This window comes from Anser cygnoides, chromosome 6 (assembly GCF_040182565.1).
Source record: "Anser cygnoides isolate HZ-2024a breed goose chromosome 6, Taihu_goose_T2T_genome, whole genome shotgun sequence".
In the NCBI taxonomy this organism is placed as follows: Eukaryota; Metazoa; Chordata; class Aves; order Anseriformes; family Anatidae; genus Anser; species Anser cygnoides.
In genome coordinates this window covers 14,552,609-14,573,531 of record NC_089878.1, presented here as the reverse complement: position 1 = coordinate 14,573,531, position 20,923 = coordinate 14,552,609, and the positions used below count along the sequence as shown (strand labels likewise).

The 20,923-nt window shown below is 41.0% G+C and overlaps 1 protein-coding gene across 1 annotated transcript in view; it reads right to left on the bottom strand.

Moving 5' to 3' along the window:
• PLEKHM3 (pleckstrin homology domain containing M3) overlaps window positions 1-20,923 on the bottom strand; it is an 80,058-nt gene that overhangs the window by 8,039 nt on the left and 51,096 nt on the right. The window contains exon 6 of the mRNA XM_013171703.3: window positions 11,834-11,991. Coding sequence (XP_013027157.2) covers window positions 11,834-11,991 — 158 coding nt within the window. The remainder of the gene's footprint in view (window positions 1-11,833; window positions 11,992-20,923) is intronic.

Sequence of the window (20,923 nt, the reverse complement as noted above, 5' to 3'; positions counted from 1 at the left end):
TGCTCTGTTGGCTAACTGCTATGTTCTGTAGCACCAGAACTTGACACATTCTTCTTCTTTTTTTTTTTTTAATGTCCAGCTAGTGAGTCTGAAACTGTTTTTGAATCAAGAAACTGGCTCACAGAGATATTTATCATTGTGTGCTCAAAAAAAGAATTGGTATTATGGCCCTGATCCAGTGAAGCACATAAATACATACTTAGGACTAGTATCCCAGTGATTTCCTTGGGATTACTGATCTGCCTAAAATTAAACATGTGCTTACGTGCTTTGCTGGACTGGGATCTCTATGAACAGACGCATTAATGGATGAAGGAGAGACAGAGAGGACAGCCGTGTCTTTAAAACTTTACATCATTCAGACCTGACACTAATGGTGATTTTATCAAACTAATTCTCTCTTGTTAGTCAGCAATTTACAGTGCCCTGGAAGTTGCTAGAGGGTAATGATTGATGAGGAGTGTAATTTTGTGCTCTTGCACTGCCACTCCCTATGCTCACTCAATATTTCTCCACAGTACTCAATGAGGTGACAAAACTTATCAAAAATTGCTGCTGAAATGGATGCCAGCAGGATGAGAGAGGAGCCAGCACACCTGTTCCTCCCAGTGAAAGGCTATCAACAGAGAAAGCAAGGATTTATTGTGTTTAAGTTAATATGAATTCACGTTTCAGAAATAAGCTCATTGGAAAAAAAATAAAATAATAAATTTCTCTCCTATTGCTCAAAGCCAGAAGAGAGAAAAAATGTCTGCACTGTTATTTATTAGTGGTGGTACAACAGCTGAAGCTCTGACTGGGATCCCACGCTGTGAGGCTCTAACCATAGCAATGCAAACAGCCAGCCCTGGATCTCACAGCCCACAGCACTGCTTCAATACGGGAACAGCCCTGGCAAAACTTGCAGCCATCAAGACCATAGTCAGTCCATTCTGGCGCCTCAGCTGCTGACTGCAGCTCTGAAAGATCTGTTTTCTCCTGTGAAGGAGGATGTACTCCCAGTCCCAGCCACGGTGTGCAGATGATGACAAAACAGCAGCCTAAAGACCACTGCTCTGAGTTGGAGTGCAAAGCTGCCTCTTGCTCTCTGCAGGGACAGGCAGAGAGGATGTCTGGGTCAGCCTTCACTACATGCTTGTATCTCCTCACTGCTAAAGGAACTCAGCCACATGTGGGCTAATGCTGATCCTGCTCTGTATTTGCGTAAATGGTAAGTTACTCCTTTTAACAGCGATGGAGCTATACTAGCTCAAGCCATCTATGCCATAGCTTTTCATTATATCGATACAATCAGTCTTAACTGATCCTGAAAATGTCAACTGGTTGACCATTCCTAATCTTATTGGCAGAAATTTTCCAGTGATAACAAACAAAAACCCACCAAAATTATATTCCATTTTAGAATATTGCAAACAGATTGCTTCTTATTTAATCCTGATGTATAATTTTATCTTCATTGTAGCATCACAAATGGAAGGGCTGTTAGTGCTAAGAACACCAGCCTACTGTTCCTGCTTCTTCATGTGTTCTGAAGTCGTTTCCTTGTCATTAAGAACTTGGACAGACAGACATGGCTCTTCAAATAATGCATTTGTGTATTTAACAGGACAAACATCTTTCTCCATATGATATGAAACAGAGACCAAAGGACAATGCAACCTAGAAAAGCTGCAATGAGGTCTCTCACCCAAATGATTTGATGTAAAATGCAAACTTGCAAGGTCAGATGGTTAAACATTGCCAGAATGTCCCTCTTGGTGCAGGAACCTGCACTCCAGAACAATTACCAGGCACTAAAGTGCACATTAGTGCTGTGCTGTGCTTCAGGTGTTGATCCCATATTCAGTTCTGCATCGCCACCTTCGGAGCTGCAGATCTTATTCTTAAAGGCATTCTTGAGCTCTGTCTCTGTGATTAGACTGACTTTTCCTCACTGTATTTGAAGCTCCAAGTAAGCCCCTCTTTGATGCCGTTGGTGCCTTTAGCTATGTTAAATTCAAATAAGTGCAACAACTTAATTGCTTAAGTTGCCTTTCTGCTAAAATGCTATCAAGAATCCATAGGTACAATGATGGGGAGAGCAACACAACAGTGAACAGAACTGATCTGAACTTGAACTGGGTTCTAAAAGTAAAACCCATCTTACAAATATTGGAAATTATAAGGCTCTGATTGATCCGTCAATGACAGCTGCATATATGTAACTCAGTCCATACCACAATACAGCCAAGACAATACAGTTGTCTTCCTCACTCAGTACATCTCTGTGGCAAAAACAGGCATCCATGAGCTGCATTAGCAGCAGCTGTGTTTTGTGAAGGCAACAGCAACACCTGTGTTAGGAAAAAGGGTGTTCCACGTGCACTTCTAAATTGATACTCCCTTTTGAAAATTGATCTCACAGAGCTATTTCTAAGGCTTTCTTCAGATCCTTTTGCAGAGCTTCTGACAAACAAAACAGCATGGTTTTTTGTTCTGACAAACAAAAAAATACAAGAACTACCTTTGCTACTTTTCAAGAAAGTGGAGAACAAAATATTTATTTTTTTAAAAAACATGTTTTTTGCAGGCTGCCAAACTGGGTATCTAAGCAACTGTGTAGATGCACGTATATAGCTGAATGCTTTCCTGCTGAAGGATGGAGGAGAACATCAATCTTTCTGCCTGTAACTGCTAGCCAGTTGTTTTGTCTTCCTTGATAGGATCCATCACAATGCCTTACAGAGGCCACTACCAAGAACTGTTCTCTAAAACCGGTCTCCAACTAGCTCTCCACATGTGAGTTTCAGAGTTTTCTTTACTGCTGTTTTCATGCCTCAGTATTCCCAAATGTTTTTCTTTCCATAGGAAAAAAAATTACATTTTGTAGTCTACAAAAGGCTCATGTAAATTACTACACTTAGACATTTTTTCCTTAAATCTCATTGTCATAGGTAATTTACAGTTCAGGTACTACTTCTGAATCCCAACATCTTTGGCTATAGGCCAGGAAGTCTCTGGATCTTTTGTGAGATTTCTATATATCATTGTTAATAAGCTCATGAGTCCATAGCCATTCAGGCTTTTCAGGTTTCCTTCTGTAATGAATGATGCTGTGATATAGCATATTAACAGCACCTTGCTATTTTTCAAACCTTATTTGAAGAAGAACACCACATGTTGTTTTCCTACTGACTTTCAGCCTTCTCAGATAGTGTCTGAAATAGCATCCTCTATTTTGGTGTTTTCTCTATTTTTTCTTTCTTGACCAACTCAATTTCTCTTAAGATTAAAGAGGGTGTTTCACGTTTTAAGGATGTTTTACATGGTTGAAAACTGGAGTAATAGAAATACAGAGAATTATTCAATACTCTAAATAATTTCTATTGCATTGAAAAGTGTGTGAGAGAAAGGCCAAAGCTCTCCACAGCCTGACAGCCTAGACAGGCGTTAAGAGTGCTCTTATTACTTTTATTACTAGTTACAAAAGAAAAGTCTTTCTACAATAAAAGCACAAAACCACTCATTATCTGCTGAAGAAATGCCAACATAACTATCTCTCACCAAGTCTGGGCATTTGAGAAATATGCATGTCAATACTTGGTAAACTCTAAATTCTGGTAAACAGGTTGGCAGGCTGACCAGAGTGACTGTGCTGGGATGAAGCTGCTGGCACCACAAAGGTTTATTAGGACAGCTTCAGTACCACACACATGGGTTGCACCTGTCTGGCTTCCAAACACCAAGCTGGGAATCGAAGTGGACCATGGCTATGCTGATCATCCCTGGAATGAACAAACAGTGGATGACAGATATACCACAATTCCTGCTTCACAAATGGGAAATGAGGTGAACTGACTTGCTCAAGGTCAGCCAGAAGCAATGAGAAGAGATGAGAAGGGTAAAGAGCTCTCTCTTGTCTCACTGCAGTGCCATATTCACCTGCCATCATTTCTTTTGTAGTTTTATATACTAACTCTTTTTTTTTTTTCACAAGAGAACCACTTCCTCTGTGCCAGGCCTTGCACACATTTGCTCAAGTAAGTAATCCCTTCAAAAGGAATGTCAATAAGGATTTGATGTAGGACCTAGCCCTTCATTACCTAAAACTCTTCAGATTATTATTTTTCTTCCCTCCTGCAGAGTAAAAACAAAGAAAAACAGTGTTGTTCATTATACTTTCTTTAGATAATGCTATACATTCATTAAGCACCTAAAATACTAATCCACCTGTAACTTGGTTACTAAAAAACAGCCCAGGGAACAAACCACAGTAGCTTAAGGAAGGCTTGCCTAGGGATTTCAGCATGATCACCATCCCATGCTATGCACACGTGCATGTCTGCAAGTATTTCTGAATTACTCAGCTGTGAGTATCACAGATGTGCCCTTCAAAACTATGAGAGACTTTAGCAGAACACAAAGAAAAAAGAAAACGGACTGGCTTGTGTTCACTTACAAAACAAAAAAAGCCTCAAAGGCAATCAATGCCTGACACATGCGTGCAGCAATATTATTACAGTTGCCTAGGAACCAACGCATGGAGCCTGCCTAGGGCCGGACACTTACGTAGTAAATGAATGGAAGAAAGTTGGCACTGATATGGCATTGATTTGTCCCTATAAGGAGCTTGCTAGGATAATTCCTTTTATGACACACTTACAGTCTACCCAGTCCCTGAAATCACTACACGTCTGGAAATTCACTCTAAACAATTAATTCAGTGCTTAGGGAGCTGGCATGAGTGGAAATGGTAATTCAAAGCATAATCACAGTTTTCTTTTCTAAATACCTCCTTGTCAGAGGGTTACTCTTGGCATGCTAACAGAGCCTGAAGGTGCTCCTCATTTATAAAGGAATGGCTGGGTCCTAGGCTGGCTCAGGAGCACACAGAAAGAGCATCAACAACTGTAACTGCCAACCATCAGCTCAGTTCGTGTGTTGTGGGAGCCAGTGCTGGTTACAGGCAGCAGCTAGCAAGGGGTGTACAGCGATTGCAAGCCTGCACGGACAGGGCTCAACGAGGACAGCACCCATGCAACAGCTGCACAGACATCCCTGACCACAGCCTGACACAGTGTCTGTGCCCAACAGCGCTGCTGCTGCTCTAGTAATGCCATGCTGGGATGGCTGAAGGACATGCTACCCAGTGTCCCTGCATGAAAACTCTAAGACCAGTGTCGATGCTCCCTTATAGCCAGCATGGGTCAGACTCAGCCCCTGAAGGAGTGCCCCAAGCAGGGGGGAGAGTGAATGAGAGTGAATGAATACCTGGCTCCGCTGCCCAGGGCTCACCCTGGGTATCCCCATCCTGTCAGACCAGCACACACTACCAAGGACATCAACTTGCATGTCAAATACATCCAACTGATGTTCAAGATAGTCAGAAATATTAAAGCCCCATAAATTAGGGGAAAAGCAGACAGCTCACTGGAGGGGACAGAAAACCACCAGTGCTCCACTGGCAGTGTGGGGAGCTTCGGTGCCAACTTCTTTACCAGACCCAGAGAAATCACAGACAGGAGAGAAAATGCCAAGCAGGCCTTCATTTTGGGTGCTCACAGAACAATTTGCTACAGGCCACGTCTGAACAAGAACTGCTTGATTTAACCATCCACTATCCTCCCATGATAGTTGTGTACACAGGCTGAGTTACTGCAATGAAGCGCGGCAGTGGGGTCAAGCAGGAGCAAAGAGATCCTGCAGGTCTCAGACACCTCTCTGCAGAGCTCTGTCACTCCCGATTAAGGAGAGAAGTGTGTCCTCAGCTTGTCCTCTGCTGTGGCTGCAGGGATTTATACTACTTATCTATGTATATTTCCAGACTTGTGGCTAGCAGGAGAATTAAGGACTGACTGTCCACCTCAGCACCGCACTTCGTGAGTAGTCTAAATTCAAAGATCCTAAACCAAACAATGTGGCCTGTCCACAGCAATTCACTAGAAATCTGTAAAATCAGACATTTAATCTGAAACTGTGATTACACTTTAGCCAGTGGAGGCAAGTCATCTTGGAAAGGAGAAAAGCCCTACACATGCACTACTTGCAAACCACTGAAGGGGCTGAGATGCCACAGCGATTTAAGTGTTTACATTGCTCGGCCCTATATACCCTCTGCCAGATGCCACGCCATGATCTGGAACCTCTCTACTTCTTCTATTATTAATGCATTGTATTCACAAAGTGGTGGTTGAAAGCCTAAAAGCAGAGTCAGGCGATACTATTAACAGTAATGACACACTGCCCTCAAACATTGTAATTTTACTATATGACTCTTCTATTTCGCATTTTTCTGTAAGTCTCGAGTCTTTGAATCCTGTGATTACGTTAGAACTTTTGCTTTTAATAAGAGGAAGGCAAATGCACTTAGATTTCATAGCTCTGCTGTAATGCTGAAGACATGCCTGCCTGGACCCTTGAAGGAAAAAAAAAAGGAACTTAATGTTTAAAAAATAAAGTGCATAAATAACAAGATTCTTAAGGTAATCTTAGAATTTCTGACCACTTAAGAGTTGTAGTGTTGGCTTTCAGGGACATTTGAAAAGCTGATATCTAGTCTACAAGGAACTGTACTTGTGAGATGGTGAAGGTCCATCTTAAAAAGGGATTTTGCATGAGAAAGTAGTAGTAGGAAACTAAAAGGTCTTGACAGACAAGTGGGATACCTAGAGCGAAGAAGGCGGCACAGGAGGGAAGCCATAAAACAGAAACTGGAAGTGAGATGGCTGCCATGTTCAGCTAAGGGGAAAGTGCACAAGGCAGCACTGTAGAGACCTTCCAGCTTGAAATAAGTATCTGCCTTTATACGGAACCTTCTAATTAACACCAATCTGATATGAGGCAGTTAAAAATGATCTCTAAAGCTAATCCAGTTCCAAAATACAATGACTGATGAAAAGCCAGTATACTCTCTTCCTTTTTATGTGTTCTAGATGAAATTACTGCAATGACCTGCACAGACAAAAATCAGATTTGGTCCAGAAAATTTTGACCAGTTTTGACAGATTCAGGTGAAATTAGATCATCAAGAGAAGTTAGCTTCTACTTAGGTGTCTACATTTCTTTAAAGAAAGTGCTGAGCAGATCCCTTCAGGGTGCTTCGAATGAGCTTTTTAAACTATCAATATCCGATAAGCTTGGCTCTTTCAAAAATTAAGTACTAAAATACTAGCACAGCTCAGGGGAGCTGGGTCTGGGGAAGGGCTGTCTAACACAAAACAAACCAATCAAAGTGATAGGGAAAATCATGTACTTTGAGTGATGCCTTTCACTTCTGCCAAGGTATTTTCTGGAAATGCTTTATGCTATGTATTTCAGTCTCTCCACCTAGTATCTATCTTTAACATTCTCCCAAACGCTCTGAGCTGTTTTTGTCCAGTGACACACCATCTATAATACAGAGAGCTGTAATTTTGCGAAGACTTTGGCATGTGCATAAAGCTAAGCACAGCCTCAGAGCCCTTAGTAAAACTTCTTGCTATGTGTAAAGTTAAGTGCATTCATAGGTCTTATCAGGATGGTGGCCAAAGATTATAGAGGCATCCAAGCTGCTTGATATAGTCAAGCCTGTTCTGTGGCATGTCTATTTTAAACGTGCGTCTTCTGGTTTGTATCTTTAAAGGTCTACATGTCTTAACTGATCTGCAGAACAAATTAACTTCACAAAGTGAAAAGAGTTTAGCCTTGATAAATGAATACAAACACAAAAGAATTACTCTCCTTGGTTCACACACAACTACAGTCAAAACATAAAAGGCAAGGGATCAACTCTCCAGGCCTTAACCAAGAGAGTAAGTTTTACTAGAGAAACACAACAAATTATCTGTGAGGGTAGGTACTCGGATACCAACACTTGGGCAAGATCAAGACATTATTAACTGGGTAGCATGCAATAATCTTAACATTAACTATAATTACTTAACTATCCAATTAAACAAAATTATTTTAACGAGTAATTCCATTCTCTCTCCAGTGGTATTTTTCTCAGTACTCCTTAAGATTTAAAACTTGTTCGAAATTGTTCTAAATCATAAAACAAATGGGATCACATATCATGGACGACTGTATCACTACACAAAATCTCTTTCTCTTTTTTCACTTCTGCTATTATTTTTTATTTTGGGAGAAAAAAAGCAAACTTTTCACCACGTTAATGAAGAACAAGCAATACCAGAACAACTCAAGGGGCAGTGCCTGGCTGCTAATAAGCAGGCAAGGATAGCTCTAACAAGCCAGTTGATAACCAGAGAGAGAGATTTAAGCTCATTTCACAACACTTGTAAAAATAAAATTAGCAATATAATAGGATAATTTTATATGTTTATTTGGTAAATTTAAGCCTGAGGCAAATTTAGTTCAAGAAATAAAACAGGAGGTTGATGTGCAGGTTGTTTAAGTTGCCAGAGCTCCAGTAAAAGCAGAGCTGTGAGAGTTTACATTAGCAGGCAATTTGCTCCCTGAAATGTGTAATTAACTCAGTAGGCTTTAAAAAGACTCTTCATGATTTAAAGACCTTCAAAAAGATGCAGAATTTGTGAAATTTAGATGAACCCATATAAATATGTTAAAGAAAGACATAAGGGAGAAAAACGGAGGACAGAGGAATCAGATCGAAAGAGGCATCCAAAAGGATGAGCCAATTAAAAAAAAAAAAGTTTACCTACTGAATCATGGCTTTCATTAAGCTCTGTGCAGAATAACCACCTCCCAAGAAAAGCCACAGAAAGGAAATATCATTAGAAAGCTTATGACTTTGTGAGCCCACCCTTACATTCAAGGCAGCAAACTGTTGCGCTGTATTGTTGAGCAGGATGTAAAGAGTCTGCCAAGCACAGCCCACAGACCCGCTAATTAAGTGAACTGATTGTGTTTGTTTTGGAACCGTTTGCCAACAAAGGAATGTGTCACGCTGATTAGTGAGAGAAGGGTATGTAATATATGTGTATTCAAACCCTGAGGAGCACATAACCCAGGTATTCACTCTGTTTGCTCAAGGACTGACGAAAATGACTCTTAAGCAAATAACCTGACCAAAGAGAAACTCCAGCCTTCAAGAGAGGCCCCCCTTTTCTCTCAGATAGATGTATCTGAAGACCACCCATCCTTCATAAATTCCTACTGAAGACTGCCCTAGAAGCTGCTGGGAAGATTTCAGAGAGAAACGACCTCTCAAAGCTGACCTAAGAGACCACAAGGACGGAAAGGTAACAGCCAGCTGAGAACCACACTGGAATTGTAACGGCCTCTCTGACAGATGTCACTCTTCTCTCCAAAGAGCAAGAAAGGTCAGGGAGGTAGCCAGAAAAACAAGTGCCAGCTCAACACAGACACACACACACAGCCCACACAAACAGACTTCACTTTTCAAACATTCAACAGAGAGGTGACGTTTGCAAAAGCTGCCATGCACCCACTTTCAAATATTCTCAACCTAAGAGCCCAGTTTGCTGGTAGAATTAATAGCATGCTCAAAAGTGAATGAGCAACACGTGAGAACAAGAAAAGACAGGAAGTGGTTTTCAGAGCTCGGCTCCTTTTCCTTCTTAACTCAGCAGCTACAGTCAGGGTACTTCAATGTCTAGGTGGCCCCAAGTATAAAATGGGAGTCCTGTGTTGTAGACATCAATTTCAGAAAACCAAGATGGAGAAATGGAGTTGTAGTCAATTCTCACTGCACACTTGTGGACTCAGAACAGTACAACTAAATCACAACTCGGAGCTAACTGTTTATCCAGAGCTCGGTACGATACTTAACTAATAGCAAAGCTGGACATATGTCATCAGAAATTTCAGGTATAATTGCAAGACTTCATATAAACATTTCGTGGTTTGCCATTCCATCTGCTACAGGTTACTCTGTACATGTGCCTATGTCTAAGTAGCTTCCTCACCTTATACCTGTCACTGTAGTGGTCAGAATACCTACTGTAGAATCCCTCTGATCTGTATTCGATAGCAACAAATGTCAAAAAACCTCTACCTGGCCTTTTCCCTCAGAGCTTTGCAGCTGATGGGAGTTGCTCAGTAAAACACACAAGTTCACCTATTGGCACGACTAGTCTCCAGCATGAAGATGGAAAAGAGTAAAAATATGGAACTGGAATAATCTGGTTAGCTTCACAGGTGCATGTGCCCACATGAGTAGTAACGAGATGAGAAAACTAACAAGAAAGGGAAATGGAAAATGCTGGTGACAAAAGCTACAATTAGTGATAAGGAATACAAAAGGAGCAAGCATAATGACCTCTGACAAAATAAGAGAGAAATACTGGAGAACTATTCATGCTGATTGTGTTTTCATTAAAATCGTTAACAAAGACCACTGTCTTTGGCATGACATCAACCACGACTTCACATTTGTGAAACATGAATAAAAGTCCTTTCTGGCTTCTAACTCACACAAAAACAGGAGCTAGAGCACCTTCTTTTGGCATTCACTGAACTACTGACAAATACTATTTGATTCCAGAAGCTTTTAAACTCTGTAATTGCAAGGTATGTCCGATCTCAGCTGAAGGGTAAGGGAACAATATACACCCAACAATGTTTTTGTGAACAAAATTCCCCCAGGGAAATCAAATGCACAGACCTTCAGGTAAACTTGTCTTCCCAATTGCTCATCAGTCTTTTGGGAAGATCTTCAATTGCCTTTTATACAATCTCAATAGCCATCTTAGGCTTCGTGTCATCTTTTTAACTCAGCCCACCTCACCACACACCCTACATACATTTTTTCTTGAAAACTGTTTATAGAGCTCAGCTGCACACCTTGTTTAGCTTATGTTCTCTGCTTTGTCAATGCACTTTCTAGAATAAGAATCTGGAGAAAGAATGTGCAAAACAGTCACTGAAAGCCAAGTTAGGCTGAAAAACCCCAAAGAAGAGTTCTTCGTTACTTGTACTTTAACATCTTTGTACACACAGGGGAATTGGATTCTTAACGAAGGTCTTTTAACAGGTTGCTCCTGATTGTTTCTAAAGGTGGCTCTTCAATTGTTTTCCTTTCAATGGAACTTTTTGGAGAAAAAATTAAAATGACTATATTTGAAACAGCCAAAAAGTATTTATCTGTGGAGGAATGCTGTGCTGTCAGATACACTGTCTTTCTGTTGAGTTTAAAAAAAAAAATCCCCTTTATTCAAAATCCAAGACATTTTGGTAAAAGTGTAGTAACACTGCTGTGTTGCCAAGTCTACTATGGTTTTCTGCATTTTGCTTTTAGGTTTTCCATGCAACTCCTATCCCTGATTTGGCACCCAGAACTCCATATAATAAGAAATAAATGTTCTTGAGTTTAACTCAGGGCTGGTCATATATTTATTACATAGCCACGTGAGAAAAACAGTCATTAAAAGAAGAAAAAAACCACCAAACTTGTATACATATGCAGAGGAGTATGCACAGAGAAAATGGAGAATTACCCATAGCATTCCATAGGGAAAAAAATTCAGAATAGATGGTTATTGCTTTACAACATACAGTCCCAGTACATCAAGGGCCAAGTGACATCAGATACTGGAAAGATGACCGTGATCACTCCAGAGAATCTGTCTGGCATTTTAGCACACTTTGCAAACTCAGAAAAACTTTGAATAAATCACATAATGGGATTCTACTAGGTACTTTTCCCATTTTAAGCAGCTGTTCTGAGACTTACAACTACTCTGGGAAGTAGCTCCTCTGGTCTACTTCCAAGCCTGCTCATGGTGGCCTCCCTGGGCCAGGAATCTAGTGTAGCGGCCCAGGAATACGTATTAGTCAGATCCAGTCTGCAGTTATTTAAATAATAAGAGGTCACGAGGCTGGGAATCCACCAAGATGTTGAATGAGTCAAATGTTAATTTCATTACAGTACCTGCTTGTAGAAATGTCCTCAAAGGGATAGAGGATTTCTCCATTGTTGCAAATCTCACAGATGAAACCCTTTTGACTACAAAGACTGCAGCTATACACATGAGAGGTGGCAAACTTGATCACCTTCCCCAAGAAAGGAGCCAACTTTCCTTCAATAACCTGAAATGAGAAAATGACATGGAATGAACCCATAAAAAATTACCAGAACTCCCTGAAAGACGGAAAAAATATAAATGCAGATATGCAGCTATGCACAGCTGGTTAAAACAACAGGAAATTAACTTCCCAACAGTTATAGCTCCATGAAATCACAAGTGATAATAGTGGCCATTGAACTGACAACAATCAAAATGTGAAAAAAAAACAGAAAACCTACAATTTCTATAAATCCCTAGTGACACACAAGATTGGTGTTCATTTAAAGTAAAATAATACATTCATATATTAAGGCACAGAAGAGCAAATAGGAAAAGAGTTTAGGGCATCTGTATTATCATTTAAACTAACAACTATGGATACTGCCTTACACTTACAGTTTTCATTTCTTTGTAATTTTTATGCACAAATTCACAAATCAGTTTTGTCTTTGTTCTTCTTCCTACAAAGCACAGGGTATTTTGTGTTGTGTTGGGTTTTTTTGTTTTTGTTTTTTTTTTTTCATATTTTTCATGAACAGAATCCTGCCTTACCTGCTTTAGTAACATTGCATTTCCCATTAAAAACCATTAAAATACATTATTTCCCTCATTGCCAAAGTGAATAAATTCTCAGATAAACTCTTGAATAGGAATTGTGTTTTTTTCCTTCAGTGTCCAGCTCTCAAATCAAGAAGTCTCTCACTGCCAGACAACCTTGATAGACCATTAGAAGTGATTAGCACTGCCTGTGTTGGTGTGAAAAAACTGCCATGTAGTATAGATTAAACTGCCAGCCACAACACTCATCTAAATTTGTGATTCAGTGACAATGTCTCAATAAGGGGTGCTATTCAGGCAAAATACTTTCCATTCAGATTGAACTTTCAGAGACTTTAAGGAATTCTGCTGGTATATGGAATAATGAAGATGAAATAAGGCCCTAAGTGTATATTCTCTCCTGGACTTCCTGTGGTCTGAATGGCAGCCTGCCAGATTAGTGATAGAAATGTGTCATGAGATTTGATAGTGACCTCCCATAAAAAAGGAAAAAGAATGTAGTAATTGCTGTTTGAAGGTTTATACAGGGCTGTGCCCTGAAACCTAAGAGTGGGGAGATTTACACTTAAATGTGTGCCAGATTCAGTTCAGGCACCCCTTCCCTCCATATCCCGCTTGTAAATGGCTTTAGTGTAAACCAATCTAGAGAAAGCAAAGGTCAAGGCAGAGAAGAACAACTGAGGTTTCAGAAGCACTCCTTCCCTATGTAAAGCAGAAAGGAAATAAACTTGTGTTCCAGGGCAATGTCCTGTCCACTAGCTGAGATACCCACTGTTAAAGAAGAGAAAAAAGGATAGGTAGCAAATGCATAGGTAGCATTGATCTTGATGGCACTGAATGGCATGGGCTGAAATGGGCCTCCTCTGCTTTCAGCTCTAGTCTGCTAACAGCATCTGCAACAACAGGAAGCGGCAGTGTTATTGCTAGTACTGCAGATAGGACATCTGCTCATGTTAGAGGAAAAATGACGTTCCTATTACATCCTGGTATAGGAAGATCCCCTTCAAGCAGAATATAAACAGTGCAAAGAGGCTGCTGCAAATGAAGCCACAGTTCAAGGTAGTGATATTTCTAACCTTCTGCCAGATGGCCAGACACTAGTTTAGCTCCCCTTGGCTGGGTTTTGTTTTTCATTGAAAAGGAAGAAAATTTTTTGCTTGCAGACTTCAGGGCTACAGAGGGTCTGAAAACCAAACAAGCTAGGAGTAGGGGAAAGACACAAAAGTTGATGGTGTTCAGGAAACAGGAGGAAAGGAACAGTGTGGTTGCCCAGCTCTTGACACTGCTACGACAACACATTTAGCAGTAATGGATGAAATATGCATACAATGATAACAAGTAAACCATGATACATACATATTTTCCATAGCACTTTCATGCTATAGCAACCACCTCTGACAGGCTGTAAAAGCTCCGTTAAAATGCCAGGCTGAAGACACAGCTGCAAACAAAATCTGTAAATCTGTACTAATGTCGCTGTCAGCAAGGACTTAAGAGTTAAGTCTCTGAATTAAAAACACATTTTATACAATATGATGTACAAAATTAACATAATCTATTACCATCTTAAGCACCAGGGGTGAATTTAAGTCTGTACAAGGCACAAAAGATTTCCTGTGCTGAAGAGCTCACAAACTAACCAAGACAGATTGATAGCCCCCAAGGAGATGGTGTTATTCATCCCTATTTATTTATTTGTATGGCTCACCATAGCACTGTAGTGGGTTGACTTGTAACTCTGGCCACTGCAGACATACAATGAAGATTATATCTTCAAAGAACTATGCATGCCAATTTTGCAATGTGAATTACAGGCCATTTTACTGTATTACAGGAGGAAGACAAAATGCAACATCAAACTGATGTTATCACTATTTTTAGCATCTGCAAATTTTGTGTCATTTTACTTCATCAGAGACCTCAAGGCTGTGCACAGGAAACAACTTTTCTTGCAGCCTTCTCTCATTCGTTTTTCTACCTAATAAGAGTAAAATCCTCATCTCCATTTATCTCAGCAAGCAAAAGGGGATACTTCTGCTTGCTGTACCCAAGAGGAATTTTGTGGTAACACTTCCACAGTGATTATTTTATGGCTCAGGGAATGGGAGCTTGGGACATAATCTATGGTGTCAAAGCTTACCCTGTGACTAAACACTCTCATGACAGCTGGATGTCAGTCAGTTAAGACATCCCAGAACCACAATGACAGAGTTCCAGGATGTTCTCCCTGTTGATGCTAGAATCAGGTCTTGAGTTTCAAGGAAACACAAGTGACAAAGAATAAAAGTGTCTTACAGCTAGCTAGGTATCAGGAAAATCAAAAGGAAAAAAAAAACCTCAAAAGGCTGTCTTGGCAGATCCAGCAACTTCTGTCATTTTTTACAGCTAAATCTGTTACCAACGCCTTTCAGTGACAGAGACTCCACAGCCTCCTTACAGTGTACATCTGTTCTCAGTGTTGGGTCACTCCCAAGCTTTAACCTGAACATTTCAGTTTAGGAAAGTAGCTGAAATTTCAACCAACTTGTTCCAGAAGCAGAGCACAGAGAAAACCCTTCTAAATCCAAGGAAACAAGCAATGCTTTAAATGCCACACGTCAAACAAATCTCAAATCAGACCTGTGGACCTGCAGGAGGTAGGTAACATTCAGTTGTCCAGCGCTCATGCACATTCAGATAAATTGTGTCACTGTGGAGAAAACACAAGTGGCCCCCTGTAACTCAACTCAGTTCTCAGGTGGAGGCTGAGACCTGAAGACTCTTAATGCAACACGAGTCACTGGCAGGCCTAGCTGGCAGGTTCAGCAGTGGGATAGTCTCTCTTATAGTATACAGCGGGTCTGGAAAACATGTCCATTAGCCCAGGGTGTAGAGGGAGAAAAAGTGGTTGAATTTGGTCTTTGAAGACAGCAGCTGTTACATGGAGCACTGAAATTGCAGCTTCATGTTCACAACCTGCAGCCAGTACCAGTCTGTGGGGGCTACAAAGTAGTGTATATAATCCATTCTTTTCCTCCTCTCTGGTATGTTGGTAGTATTTGCACCCCATTAACAGATAAGTATATCAAGAGAAATGGTAAAAGATGGTGGTTTTTTTTCCATAAGACCACACTTAACCCAACTAGATAATCAAAGGCTTAAAAATAACAAAGTATCACATCATTGGGAAGTGCCTATGCACCTGGAAGACAACTGTGTTAAAAGGACCTTACCAAACTAGAAAACCTGTTGCTTCTTAAGCAGCAGAAATGAGGAAGCTTTTGTGATCTATGTCCTACTTATCTCCACCACCATGTGTTGCCATCCACACCTCTGAAATCCCACTGAAATATTCCATCTCTTTTCCACATCACCCATTTATCTGATACATTGAGAAAGAATCTGTGTCCTCAAAATTACCTAATTACCTTTAATCTAATGAGAACCAAGTGTCCAAATCCTTTCAATATTTGAGCTACAAGAATCAGCTGGCTCCACAAATGAAGTCCCCCATAACTGCAGGTTATCCTGTTAAGTCTCCAGAATTTACACAACCTAGACAGCATTAAGTCTAGAGAAACTGTGAAACCACATACTATGAGCTGCAGACCAGTCTATCACATTTCATAAGAAATACGGAAATTTAGCACAAAACCTCCTAAATTAAGAGTACGCTAAAAGAATGGAAACTAAAAATTTCACTACTGACTTATCCCTGTATCATAATGCAGCTTCAAAATGAACCTGTAAAGGCTTGAAAGTAAATTCCTGTCTATAAAAGAAAAAAAAAAAAGAGCATCAAGCTTAAACCAAATTAAAATTCTGATGAGTTCAGATTCTCTCCCACCTACAGATGCTGCAGCACACATGAAGAGCAAGGTCTGTTTTCTAATCCTAATTCTTTGTAGTGCAAGCAACTGTTTCATTGTCCAAAATTAAGGGTGAAAGAGGATGACGGCATCCTGGTCAATCAATCAATGAAGGGTGCAGTGCAGCTTTCCCTCCCTAAACCGGTCAAGGAACCCATCCCAGAAGTATTCTGGACACAGGGCCATGCTCATACAGTTAGCTTACCACTGCTGCAACTGTCATATTTCTTGGTCTGCTGCTTGGTGACAATGGGTGGAGACTACTTGTGTTTGGAGGTCCAAAGCAGGCTGTCTCTGAAGAGCCTCAGTATTCAGATCAGAGTTACTGTCCACCTCTGTGGATCTGGAAAAAGCCTCTAAGCTATCACCGTGGCTTTGCATGTTGCAGCTCCCGACTGTCTCACGTGATATGAATTGTATGAAAATACACACCCACGTGTACATAAAAGACGGGCCCTGCCCTCAAAGCACTTACAATTTAACCAGCAAATGAGCACTGCTTTTTACACCAACTGCCACTTATATCTCACCCTAAATGGGACAACCTTCCAGAAGTAAATGAGACAACTTTCAGGAGTAGCAAGTGTTGCCCAGGTGACTCTCACCAGGATCCCTGTCCCCCACCTTCACAACACATTTCTGCGCACATGAGCCTGCCCTGCACCAGAGCAGAGGCAGTTACCTCACCCCCAGTACATGCTGAGCTACAGGTCTGTCCTGAACCCATCTCTCATCCAAGCTCTCCAGGATGAACACAACACCAGTAGAACTCTATCTCTGGAGGCGCCTGCTCCCCAAACCCTAGCTTTGTCCTTAACTCTCCTGCTGCCCTGCAGTACAGTAGAGGGGAGCCAAAAGAACAGCCCATTACACACAGCAGAGAGAAGTCAAGTCACTGTGTCTTCCCTTGTATGAGAACATACTTAGCAGCATGAAGGAGGGTTGCACAAACTAATCCCACAGGAGAGCAATGTAGAAAGCACAATGTTGCAATATATGAACACTTTCATAGTCAAAAAGCGAACTGGAAAAGTAGATGGCCATGGTACGGTGGCAGATCTCATCTGTGTTTAGAGCCCTTCTAACTCAGAAAGATGGCAAACTAAACTTGCAGTTTTTGAACTTTGGAAAACAGAACAAGATAAAAAATACACTGAAAAAGGTCTATTGCAAAATTATTTGTAAGAGTTTGTTCTACTCCATGAGTGACAGTTATTCAAATTAGAAAAGACGTAATAGCAGCCTCTGACTGGGTGTCACAGGAAAGCAATCAAACATGGATTAGGTGAGATAAGGATGGAAGTCCCCTCCAAAGTCAGACTGTTTTATTCCCAAAGAAGTAATATTACAAGGCTTTAAGGGGAACTAGAGGTGGGGGGGAGAGAAGAAAGAAAAAGAACAAAGAAAAATCAGTCATCTCTAAGCTTAAATCGCTTAATCGCTTCAAGTAATGCCTCCATAGCATAGCCTTCTGCCCACTTACTAGTCCAGGACCATAGAAATACCCAACTCTTGCATCATCACCGCATAAATCGTCACTGAAATCTATCAGACGTGATAAACTTTCCGGACAGGAGAGAAAAAAACAGTACAGTTTTCAGACATTTCTCAGGGAAGTATGTGTTTGCTTTGAGGGCAGGGCACCTTTCAGCTATGCTAGCTAAGAAGTAACAGGTAAGGAGGAAGACCTCCATCCCTGCAGGAGCCTGTATATTGTGCATTTCTGCAAGGGTCATCAAACCTCCTACCCTATCTGTGCATTTATCTACTAACTACTTTAAAAAAAAATGCAGTGAATGCTTACACAGCACAGAGATCATAGGAATCTTCAATCACTTACATAAGGATTGTCAAGACAGGTGGTAAAGGGGATATAGCTTGCTGAGCTTTCAGATATACTGTTGTGCTTGGTATGTAACACTACCAAGGCCAAGAAGTCCAAATTCTGAAGTGTTATGGTACATTAGACCACATCAAGAGTTTCTGGATTAAAGTAACTGTTTTATTTTTTTAGTCTAAGTAATTTCCAACATATGATAATGAAATTAAAATCGTACATTGTTAAAAACAAAACAAAACTTTTGTTAATATCCAAGTTAATGTGGAATCAACAAGTACAGGATATTTTAACAAAGGATTTCTACAGTGTTTGAGAAAGAAGGGAAACCACACATCTGTAATATTCTGTGAGCTTGGACACAAGGATCAGACAACATGTCACAGCATGTCTAGGAACATAGTCACTTCACTGTGGCTAAGTGGTCAGGGAGTAAGCACTGAAAAGGGAAGTGGAAATGCCCCCAACTCTCCTAAACTCTCAGAACTGGACCTGTAGTTTTCCAGTGTACAAGAAGCACAGGAGGAAACCCTGGCTATTATTCTTATACAAGAGTATCTGCTGCTACTGTGCTGCTTAAAGAGTCCTTCCACCAGGGTTAAGTATTCCAGGTAAAGTGGTGAAAACACTGTAAAACTCGGATCTCACTGCCACTGTGAGACAAGCTAAATTTGCCATACGGCTTTGTGACCCCACCCTTGTAAATCAGCTCGTTAATCATTATTGTCATAGAGGTGATAAAGCTGCTTTATAAGCCTACGCTGAAGCAGTAACATTAACTACTTATGTAGAGGCTGGTGTATTTCTCTGCAGATAAGATTTATTGGAAGGCCCTCTCTTTAAAGACACAGGTTTGCCTTATAACCCTCCTCTGGAGCTCCAGCGATCCGTTCCACTTCTTCCTCCAGTCTGATTTACATGTCAGACACAAGTGATGCCTGGAGGGGATGGGTTAAGCGATATGAAATCCCTAGAACACCTTGAACTATAGGTTCAAATCTCAACTGGATTGTCCCAGCCTCTCTTCCTGACAGAATAAAATTTATGATTATTTCCCAAGGCCAGACACACTTGCCTCTGTCTGAGATACAGACAAAATTTGCTAGGAGGCACTTACGCAACTCAGGAGAGACATGAAAAGTCCAAGAGGCACTGAGAAAACAGAAGGGGTGGTAGACATGAAGTTCATTCACCACCCCCAGTTACATACATGGAGGGGTCAGAAAGTCCTTTTAACTACTGGGATTAGTGTCACAAACATGCCGGGAAGAAGGAAGCTATCTGAAGGAGCCGTCAACAACAGTACACATCTTTTCACCGTCTTCTGAATTCAAGGTTTCTGCCTCCTCCTGGTAGTTTTCTTTCTAATGCTCTAGAAACAGCTGGTTTGAATCAAGCCAAGCCAACCACTAACAAGCTCAGAGGTAAGCTTCAGCTATGCCTGGACTTCGGAGTATCACAGAGAATGTACTTCCTGCACTGAATGAAAAGGAAAAAAAAAATCTTCTGAACAGGCTGGCTTAGCTTCAGCACTGTGCCCACCACCCTCCAAGTTCCAGTGATGGGAGTTTTGTGGAGGAAGACCAAACACCCAGGAATCTTTCTTCACCTCCAGGACAGATGAGAAGTATTATTTTGAAAGAACTATTAATGATTTAAGAAAATAAGGCCGGATAAAACACCTCAAGAAACCTCCAGTTTAACCCTCAGCCTACAGCCCAACCAACTGACAGACTTGCTTAAAAACTTCTCACCACAAGGATCCCCCAACTCTCCAGTACTCACAACAGCTGGAAAGCTTTTCCTAATACCCCTCAGATCTCTTTTGCTGCAGTCAACTTTGTTTCACGCTCCATCTCCTATCCTTACGTTGTGCAATACGTTTCACAAAGCATTTTCTGCCGAAGTCACTTCTCTCACAAGTAATCTCTGTTGCACGTGTGGAAGAGCACAAGCAGAACAGGGTGCAGGAAGGCTACAACAGTTACCTAATCTATCTGCTAATTGCAGAACAGGCAGGTATTTTACACGTGGAGATCGGGCATTAAAATGCAAAGGGTAAAATGGAATCTCCACCCTGTGACGGATTTCAGCAGGGTCAGAATTTCTGGCGTGAAAACATTGACTTGGAGACAAGCGCTAAAATATGCTTAGCTAAGGATAATACAAACTGCAGAGCGGAGAAAGGGAAAACACATTCCCTGGCTGGGAAGTTCCTAGTCATTTACATCTAGAGAACAGACAATGCTCCTGGACTGTTCATTTCCTTGAGGATTTTTTCCCTTCCGTTCACCAGATTCTTAACTCTGTGAATTCTTGTTACAATTTCAATGCACAATTAATCTTCAGTTCAGAGGAAAGGGAAACGGAAGGAGGAAGGATGACCATGAGGTAAAAGCCCCAGAGAGGCAGTTATCAGATCTCAGCTCTGCCCCATCTTTTATGCAATATACTGGTCTGATCAGCTTTCCTTGCTCCACTCTGACTTCCAGCCACCTCTTTCGGATTGTTTGCCTTGTTTATTTAAATTGCAGGTGACTTAAGGGAAGAATGATTTCTTAATATTTGTGTGCACATACACCAGAGTCACTACATGCTGCTGTAAAAGAAATAAAAACAAAACACAACAATAACTTAGGAGACCACAGCTCTGTACTTAGGCCCTGCTTGTGTTTGTGCTGAACACAACAGGGGCTGGCCAGCTGCATGGG